The sequence below is a fragment of the Electrophorus electricus genome, chromosome 10 (genome assembly GCF_013358815.1).
Source record: "Electrophorus electricus isolate fEleEle1 chromosome 10, fEleEle1.pri, whole genome shotgun sequence".
Classification (NCBI taxonomy): domain Eukaryota; kingdom Metazoa; phylum Chordata; class Actinopteri; order Gymnotiformes; family Gymnotidae; genus Electrophorus; species Electrophorus electricus.
The window spans coordinates 5,186,643-5,196,418 of record NC_049544.1 but is presented as its reverse complement, the minus strand read 5'-3'; the positions used below and the strand labels follow the sequence as shown (position 1 = coordinate 5,196,418).

Below are 9,776 nucleotides of genomic sequence, written 5' to 3'. Positions count from 1 at the left end.
GAAATCAGTGGTGGGATGCAGTTTAGTTCCAAAAATTGTTGTACCACCTCTGCGTAATGTTATGGCACCCACAGTAGATATTTACTCTTTAACTAAACCCCTCTCAAGGCAAGGCGCCAAACAGCACTTATTACAAATAGTAGTGACACATTTAGAATAGCTTGTATGAGAGCCCGCACCTCGTCCTTTATGCAGGGTTTATTGACTGGCCCAGCAGGGAAATGGCTGGACTTTCCTTCCTCGTAGAATTAATGACAACACAATCAAGTGGAGGACCACTTTAGCCCTCAGTGGGGCTGCGCACACATTGGTGCCACCTGCCTCAGTCCCTCATCCGTTAGCACAAAGAAGAGAGCTGCTGCGTTTTCATAACTGCATTTAAATTTACAAGACATCATCTGACAGAGCCAGTAGCAAAACCCAAACCCACATGCATTTATTCAAACAGCTATTGCCACAAGTACAAAATTACTCCACTAAATCACTGTACAGAGCTGCTTTTTTTTTTAAATTAATGACTCTTCAGTGCTGTTTGCACTTGCAAGTGGAAGTCTTGCATCATGACTAAGGAAGGTGAATTTTCCTCTGCTCTCCTTTAGAGAGTGAGGTAATAGTCTACGACAGAAAGGAAGCAGAGGACAGGAAGGCTTGCTGTAATTGACTGGAGGTTGAACCGAGTTTAACCAGAGCCCACGCCAGCCTTTCTACCTCTGCTACAGACATCAAAGCGGCACCATTACATTTACATACACTTAAACCTCATAATTCTTAATTTATGGGTCAAATTCAGCAATTAGTATAATCTCACAGCACCATCTCAATACCGGTGTTATAAAGACAAATGTTTATGGTGTTTACCTCCTAAAGATATTTTAAGACTATATTTTCTAAGGAAGGGGCCTCTGCTGGTCAGGCAGACATCAGTGTGGTAGTTGAGGGCAGATGTGCCACTCTGTGGATAATTGATCTCTGTTCCCTTGAAGCAGCAGACAGTGGTGGACAAAGGATGAGTTGCGGCCATAAAGAGATGACCTGCCAGTAATTCAGTAAAACAGCCACAGGTTTAGTCAACTGGTAAGCAAGAGTCATGTGGAAGGAGCAAATCTCTCTCAGGAATTAGACTGGTTTTTTTAAAAAACAAACAAAACCCTAATACTGAACGGATACACTTTGTGGTGAACAATACGCTGCCACCTACATTATAGTTTAAAAGACGTGGATTATGCTACAGCAGCTCAAATCTAGATCCTGTTCTGGATTTTGTAACACATTGTAGTTGATTAAATGATTAATGTAACTGGTTTGTCACCACTTTGGCATCACGCCTGACTCCTAGGTGAAAAGAAAGTGGAAAGAAATGGTCGGATCTGGAACTCGAGGACTGTGATTTGGGCAACGTGCTTTAATTCCTGCACTAACGCAACTGAGACACAATTTGAAGCCCCTGTAGACCTCTATTAGGTGTTTGAGCAGAGACCCATTAACTGTTGTTAATGGGCAGGTGACTCAGGCATGAGAAATAAACAGTGAGAGGAAACACTGGTCCAGATCAGGGGAGCTCAGTCCTGCTACTGGGGATCTGCTCTTCACCCACCCATACACACCCACCCCCCTCAGGAGTCAGATCTCCTCGATCAACTTTATTGGCTGGATGTGTATTGCGGTAACTCTGGAAATAAACTCAGCAGGAAGACAGATCCCCAAGGTCAGACACATCAAGCAGTTTTCTACAGACAAGGCCACTGTGGAATTAGTAATATATGTAGGATAAAACACCATTTTAATTATTAGCTGATTTTTTTCCCCATTATTATAAATGTTAATTCAAAATCCAGTGTGGTGAGGCTGAGCAGAGGCCTTGAGCAAGTCTTTAGGAATGAGAGAGCTGACCCCAGTGTGTCACACTTTGGATACTTCTACCTCTTCCTTTAAAGGCTGGACCGTGTCAGCCAGGGGAACTCCTAAAACACAAACAGATACAACAGAGACACAGACACACAGAAACGCAAACAAAAGTATTACATCGGGTTTGAATTTTTATTTTTTTTTACAGAAAATTCTGTTTAATGGGCAGCAAAGCACTCATCCACATTTGGTCAATCATTAAAATGTGATGTTTGCCTGCATGCAAGTGAGCGCGCGCGCGCGCGCGCACGCACGCACGCACGCACGCACACACACGTAGATAGAGGGTGTACCACAGTCAATATGACACCCAATCCGACAGCTTGTGGATGCCAGTACATGCGTAGCATAACACAGCAGGTCTTTGCTCTCCATACGGCATTCACAAATAGCAAGGTCGGGGGTTCAGAGATGGGGGTGGGTGTGTGTGGGTGTGTGGGTGTTTGTGTTTACTGGGCTGCAGTGTACCTGGAGTAATGAATTAAAACTGCTTACTTGGCAAAAAACCTAATATTACAACAGCCAACACAGAGTGAACTGTGAATTTCTGTAAACACATCGATCAGATTCAGAATATGCTCTCATCTTGAGAGTTCCTTGACTGAAGGTGAGGACCTGTAGCCAAGCCAAACACAATACTACTACTCAGTCTGGCAGTCCAAAAGGAGGATGGGAAAAATGGGTCTATGCAAATCACTGTCTGGGAAATCACTCACTTCTCTTTGACCTTTTAGCGTGGTTTATGGTTAAGTTAGAGTGGGTGGGGTTAGGTTACCTGCTGCTTGCGGTCGGATGCAGGGTCTATGAGCACATTGAGGATGCTTGGGCTAGCTATGTCTGCCAGGCTCTGCTGAAGGGCAGAGCGCAACTCTTCCACCGTCCGCACCAAATACCCACGACCTCCAAAAGCGCACATCACCTGCTCATAGCGGGCCTCTGGGAGGAGCGTGACTGGTGGGGCTCTGAAACACACAGACACGCACACTCAGGCTAACTCTTTCCTCGTTGACCAGGGGCGGCAGCATGTCGGCGCTGGTTTCCCACAGTGTGGCGTCAACTGCAAGCAGCAGACCCGGGGGGCAGTGCGAGGCTGTGGCTCAGCGCGGCACCACTCACACAGTGGTCAATTCTCCCATCTTCTCCATCTCCCTCCACGTCTCTGGACCCACTCCACTATAGATGCCGTTATTGTTGATGATGATGATGATGACAGGCAGCTTATACCTGCAATACCAAAACGTGCATTTTAGGGCCTTTTATGCTTGTGCAAATCCTGGTGAATTGAAACAGGTCAACATCTATTTCTGTCCATAGACACCTGTACATATACGGTGTGAGGCTCACCTACACATGGTTTCCACCTCCATGCCGGAGAAGCCAAAGGCGCTGTCACCCTCCACACACACCACCCTCCGGCCCGTCTGCTGGCTGCGCTCCAGGACAGCTGCTGCCACGGCGAAGCCGAGCCCCACCCCCATGGTGCCAAACGTCCCCGCGTCCAGCCTGGAGCACGAGCCCAGAGGAGAGAGAAGTGCCGCCTGCCCGTTAGCTCGCAAACTGTGCTCGATCCGTTCTGAGTCTCACCATCAGCAGAGACCACGCTTGGGCCGTCAAAGTTCTCGGCTGTACTAACTAAGGTAACCATCACTAACTAAGGTGTCACAGTACGTCTTTGTGAAACACTTTACGGTGCCTCATCATATGACAGCTGCTATAAAAATAAAGAATTTTATTATAATTAACTTAAAAAGTGGAGGGAAGAGAGTGGTAGGATCGCCGGGGGACCTGTGTCTGGGGTAGTGGTTGTGCAGCATGGTGCGGCCTATGTCCATCGTGTTGGCTCCCTCACTCACGATGATGCAGTCTCTGGGCAGCAGCTCAGCCATGTGCTGAAACACGGTGTAGTAGTTCATGGGCAAAGTGGTCCGAAGAGCCAGCCTCTGCAAGGCAGCAAGCAAACAAACAAAAAAAACCAAACAAACAATCTGCTGATCCCAAGTGGAGAGGGAGAATGTAAAAAAAAAAAAAAAGAAAGAAATCCAAATCAAAATTCACACCAGTACATGCATTCTTACCTTCGATATCTGAGCATTGGAAGCCATCTTTTCTCTCAACGTCACCCACCATGCAGAGTCCGATGGATATCTCCATGGGTCTGACCTAAAGCTTTGCAGCAGCTAAAGATCAATTTAAGTGAAATTACTCTTTAAAGCTATTTTAATCAAAGCACACCGAGCTCCGAGTCTTCTGGGATGCGTTTGTTTATAGAACATATAAGAAGCAGGGCATGTTGACTGTTGTAGTGCTGGAGATACCTGGCCCACCACAGCCCTGACATCTCCCAGCAGCGCAACTGTAGCTCTCACGTTATTACTCAGCTCTTCTGCACACAGGTCCACCTACACAGGAATCACATGTCTTATGAAGCTACACACCCTCCAGCCAATCATAGTGGAGCACAACAAAATCATCCAGTCCTATAGATCAGAGTAGTGAGAGAGAGCTGTGTAGGGACCAGGTGGTCAGCCTAAGTTAGGCTATTTTGCTCACAGAAGATGCTGAGATTAAAAAAGTTTTTTTTTTTAAAGATTGTGTTAAACTTTATGCTCGCTGCACAAAACTGCTTTGGACATTTTTACCTAACATAACTTTGAACTGCCTAACATGTTTCAGACTGTAGTGAACTTTCCTCTATAATGGTGAGTGCTAAAGATTTGCTTGCTCTAAAGCTCTAACTTAAGTGACTGGCCATATATGAACCTTATTCTACATGTACACACCCAACTGACCTGAATGACTTTTACATGAGGGCTGAATCTGGGAGGGAAACCAAAGTGGAGCATCCAGTTGAGTCGTGCACCTAACAGCACCACCACGTCGGCCTGCAACAGAGCTCTGGTATGGGCACGCGCATGCACACACACAGCCACAGCCACAGCCACAGCCACAGCCACACACACACACACACACACACACACACACACACACACACACACACACACACACACACACACACACACACACACACAGCATGTTAGAAGCTACTGGTGAGATGACTAAGAAAGATTAGTCAAAGTTTCAGAAGCGCATATCTAAAGCTTTGGCATGTGTGTCAAAACTGAATTCAACATAGCAATATGAACCCAGCCATCACACCCTCACACCTGGAGCGGGCAGCAGACACACAGCTCGGGTGGTCGTCGGGGAGCACACCCTTCCCCATCGGAGTGGGCAGGAAAGGCAGCCCCATCACTTCCACCAGCTCCCTGATCCCTTTCTCTGCTCTCCCGTACGCTGCACCTACACCGGAGAACACACACACACACACAAAACTCCTCACAAAGCTGCAGCAACACACTGAGACACAGAGACAACTGCAATCACCTACTTCAGATCACATTACAGGACACCACCTCCTGTTACATGCTGTGAATTTTCTACCAAAAGTTTTGTAAGTACTCGAATACATGTAGTTTAATGCAGGCATGTTTTAACTGCAGAATCTAACACCCTGTAGGTCCACATTTGGTCTGAACATTGGCTTTAATGCACTGCCAATTATTTTGACATTATAGCCATCCACTCCTATATTTTGAACACAGCGACACTTCAACAACTTCAGGAAGTATGAATTTCTGGAAAAGGATGAAAACCCGAAACAAGAGTAAACTAATTACAGTGTCACATTCAGGAGGACTTCCCTATTTTCATATGCATGCAAAGACCATCGCTACAACTTAAATCACACTGCAAAGACATAAGTATGTTCTTTTTGTTTATTTAATGCCACTGGGCATTCCAGCTTGGGCCAGGGTGGCACGGTTGGCACAAAGACACAGGTTGCATTTATGGCCAACGCTGCTGCCACATGCGTGCTTTAGAATGAAAGATTTATCGTCACCTTTGCCGATGATGAGCAGCGGCCTCTGAGCCTCTCTGAGCACTCTACTGGCCTTGGCGATCTCTTGGCTGCTAGCCAGGCTTACTGGAGGAGGAGGGCAGCAGGACGGGAACCTGAAACCATGCGGAACCATCAGCACTGGTCACGCCAGAACTGCCTTTCAAGTGGGCTGGGTCATGGAGGGAACTCCTCCTGCTACTCACAACTCGACCCCTGACTATTAAACAAAGACTACTAAACAGGAATTCCTTAATGTGGGGGACTTCCTGCGGTGGCAAGGTTTGGGGCAGCTCGTGGGGTCTGCTGGGAGTCAGTAACATGTGAAGCAAAGAGCAAACTAGAGAAAAGAGCAGCCCAGCAGTGCCGTGGTGAAGGGGCCCAGGGCTCACCTGACGCTGGTCTGCTCCACTCTGCCATTCACCATGTCTCCAGGGATATCTATATAACAGGCTCCTGGACGGCCGTAAATGCTGCTCCTCACTGCCTGGGGAGAACACAGCAAAAACTTACGGCACAGGGATTTTTTCACCCAGAAAAACTCAAACCAATAAGCCATGACCTCTAATACATGGAACAGGGAAAATTGTCCAAATTCACCTTTTCAACCACAGCTGGTATCATGGCCAGGCTGCCAGGGCGGGCTGCAAACTTGCTGTAAAGGCGACAGGCTTCTACCTAGCTGAGTGAAATACAAATGAATTAACTTTTCCCTGAGAAGGATTTACTGCACACACTTCAAAATGTGTGCTGCTTACAAAACTAACCTGTGGGAATTCCTGAAATGCTCCAGTGGTCTCCTGGTTCCGATCAGAGGAGCCTCCAATGACTATCACAGGCCTGCATTTAAAAACCGGGTCAGCTAATTAAATGTAGCAGATCATAAAGGAAAAATAGAATCGCATGTGACATGCTATTCTATTGTGATATTCAACGTGCACTCAAATCTATCGGCATTACCAGCAGTTCATGTTGGCATTAGCCATTCCACCAAGTGCATGGATCAGCCCCGGTCCAGACACAACCAGACACACAGCAGGACTGCATCAGGAAGGCAAAGAGAAACAATGATGAAGTCTGGTACAGGAAAGAAAGCAAAGCACATAGCTGGTAATAAGAAATGGATCAAAGCACACACGTACTGTCCTGTCAAATATCCAACTGCCGAAGCAGCGTAGCAGGCCTGTTGGACAAGACACAATGACACTGAAGGTCAGATACAGGTGACCTTGCACAGGCTGAAGACAGAGAGCCTTCGTTAAATGGCAGTGTAGTGAGGTGGGCTTACTGCTTGCTCATTGCGCATGCCAACATACTTGATACCAGCAACTTGGGCAGCCATGGCAACCTCAATGATGGGCACACCAACAATGCCAAACATGTACTCCACATTCTGCAGTAGAATACATTAGAAAGTGAATTAAAGGAACTTGCTAAGATTTTTCAGCCTTAACAGTTCTCAATAATGTCACGTAGTTAAATATTCTTTTTTTTTTCGTCAATTGTGAGGAAGTGCAGGCGCGCTAGCGCTTGTTCCCTTGCTTGTAACCAGACTGGAACACATCTGCCAGCCTGTATCACCTTTGACACCATATCAAGGTTCAGGGCTGTACGTGTGGAAGCTTCGGATTTGACAAAAACTGCAATGCCCACTGCAATGCACACGTTACTTACTAGTCCAGACTGTGCCTACATAACCACAATGAAGAAGAATGAATCTGGAAATTATTGCCTGCATATCAAGGCTCTCGATTAGCTAACATTCTGTTACAGTTTAACACAGAACTTCACACAGCTATTGCTAGCTAGCCAAGATGGAGATTATATCGGTAGATAAATGGATATGAAATTTTGTCTGTTAATGAAACAAATTTCCTTTTGAACTAAATATATCACACGTTGTCGGTTCACTGGCCTGGTATGAAAGACAAAGGTGAAATAGGACCACGCCGATGCTTTGCCGAAACTGGCCAGTTAGCCTATTAACTAGCTAACTAAGCTTTTTTAAAGGTTCTAACTTAGCCAACTTGCTACTGAGTTGAACTTACTCTTCAGACATCCAGTGAACTATATTGGAAGCATTCGCTATAGTATTACTACACCAACCTGAGACTTCAGCGCCTCAGCAATTATTTGAGCTCCTGTGACTTCTTCCATAACTTTTCTTCCTGCGCTGGTTGAAGACTAGGAGGACGAGCGTGATAAAAGCATGCGTTAAAGCGGATCAACATATTAGGAATATGCGCAGTCCAAAGGTAAACCAAGAATTTAAACATTTACTAAAGTCTAGACGTTTACTGACTAACTAACTAAATAAATAAATATGTTAAATGTATTTCTTAAAATATTAACAAATTGCACTTAGCAGATAATTATGGGTCCAAATAAAAATAAAATAAAATAATAAAAAATTACTTATAATTCTGAATACACAGGATATTTAAGTGTCCAAGTTTAAAATCTAATGACTCAGGATGACTTATTCCATTATTTTCAGTGGACATGAAAACAACACAGAAGCACTAATCAAAGTCCCAAAAAATGTTTTATTGTGTAAAATGGTAGATCATTACATATATAATGATTTTGTGATATCTGTAGAATAATCTGTGGTACCTTATGTGTATGATTTGATCCAATTAAACATTATAAACATCAATAGTGTTGTGAAGAAAGTTGCTGTATTTGTCAAAAGCAGCACTTGTTGTTTTTCTGTTCCTGTCCTCCTTCATACTAGTCTTTCTGCCCACACCTTGAACTTGACTTTCTCTCCCATCAAGATACGACTGCAGAATTTTGAAAAACTAGACACAGAAAAGGATTAGAATGTCGTTCACAGCATGCATGCAATAATACATTAAAAAAACGTTATACATGAAGGCTGCTACACAGTTTCACAAAATGTCCTCTTAAGTAGAGAAGAAGGGAAAATATACAGCATTTATAATTTGCCGGTGGAATGTGACTTATGTATTTATGACCTGCTATTACAATAAATATTAAGTTTAAATAGAAACCAGACAAATGAAGTAAAAACAGAAGTAAAGCAAGCAAGATATTTTCATATGAGATGCAAGTGTGGAAGGACATTGTCAAAAAACAGAAAAACAGAAGAGTTTAGAAAAAGCACTGAGAAAGTGGTTACAAAAAATGGTTAAGAATATAAAAAGAGAAATAAACTGAAAAAGAGGTTCAGTGGAGAAGGTTTGAGCAGTGGAGATGCACAACTCACCAGGATTCTGCTTTTGGGATTGCTCAGAGATCTCCACTCTTCTGTGCTCGGGGGGTCTGACTCTACAGAGACCACCAACAGTGCCACTAGAACCAGTACAGTCAGCCTATCCCCAGCCAGCCAGACACACACACAAACGATAAGATCACTAAATCTTTCTTTAATGTGATACTGAAGAAATGATGCATCAACCACTTACATGTCTGTCTGATGCTAATAATTTCAGTATTAATCGGCAGGCGAATTTCCTTCCTTTTCTCTCATCCCTCTTCCGCTACCTTTTTATATACGGAGGCATACCACTCATGAAGAATTTCCACCCTCAGTACAAATTGGTATTTCCCCTTGAATGAACGGAAAATCACAGAGTACATCATGCGCTGTAATTAATGCACCCACAGAGCCGATGTAATCTCATTAGTGTCTCTCTCAGAGGTTCACTGTTAATTATGATATATATGGATTTAACCTTTAAAAGGTATGCCAAAAATAGTAGACTAGAATGTGCTACAAAGAATCAAGTGGTCTACAGGGAATTTGAAATTTCCAATTATAAGAGGACTAAGCTGACCACTAACGACCAAATGGTTGTCTGCCTATGTGTCCATCCATCCATATAACTTTCTGTGCTGTGTGTGTATACAGAGAGAAGCACACACACACACACACACACACACACACACACACACACACACACACACACACACCAGTAATAACATTAAAACCACTGACAGGCAGTCC

At 44.3% G+C, this 9,776-nt stretch overlaps 2 protein-coding genes across 2 annotated transcripts; both read right to left on the bottom strand.

The window, feature by feature from the left end:
- Positions 1-415: 415 nt before the first annotated feature.
- On the bottom strand, positions 416-7,995 carry hacl1 (2-hydroxyacyl-CoA lyase 1). Its single transcript, XM_027000069.2, has 17 exons — positions 7,910-7,995; positions 7,092-7,196; positions 6,946-6,986; positions 6,764-6,844; positions 6,571-6,643; positions 6,404-6,481; positions 6,196-6,290; positions 5,807-5,919; positions 5,070-5,205; positions 4,695-4,800; positions 4,221-4,304; positions 3,981-4,082; positions 3,691-3,845; positions 3,250-3,408; positions 3,022-3,129; positions 2,681-2,867; positions 416-1,961 (listed from the first exon to the last, which is right to left on the bottom strand). Exons 1-17 carry the CDS (start codon positions 7,958-7,960, stop codon positions 1,929-1,931), a joined length of 1,707 nt encoding a protein of 568 aa, XP_026855870.2. The 5' UTR covers positions 7,961-7,995; the 3' UTR covers positions 416-1,928.
- A 415-nt stretch (positions 7,996-8,410) lies between these two features.
- On the bottom strand, positions 8,411-9,301 carry LOC118242184 (uncharacterized protein C2orf66 homolog). Its single transcript, XM_035531188.1, has 3 exons — positions 9,235-9,301; positions 9,036-9,141; positions 8,411-8,607 (listed from the first exon to the last, which is right to left on the bottom strand). Coding segments are annotated over exons 1-3 (273 nt in total). The 5' UTR covers positions 9,237-9,301; the 3' UTR covers positions 8,411-8,442.
- Positions 9,302-9,776: the final 475 nt, after the last annotated feature.

Excerpts from the sequence above, each read along its gene's own strand:
- hacl1 (XM_027000069.2), bottom strand. The coding sequence starts at position 7,960 with ATGGAAGAAGTCACAGGAGCTCAAATAATTGCTGAGGCGCTGAAGTCT. Across the intron at positions 5,206-5,806 it reads GCTGCTCATCATCGGCAAAG|GTGCAGCGTACGGGAGAGCA; the intron begins GTGACGATAAAT and ends TCTCCGGTGTAG. Across the intron at positions 4,083-4,220 it reads TCAGGGCTGTGGTGGGCCAG|CTGCTGCAAAGCTTTAGGTC; the intron begins GTATCTCCAGCA and ends ATTGATCTTTAG.
- LOC118242184 (XM_035531188.1), bottom strand. Across the intron at positions 8,608-9,035 it reads ATCCCAAAAGCAGAATCCTG|TTTTTCAAAATTCTGCAGTC; the intron begins GTGAGTTGTGCA and ends TTCTGTGTCTAG.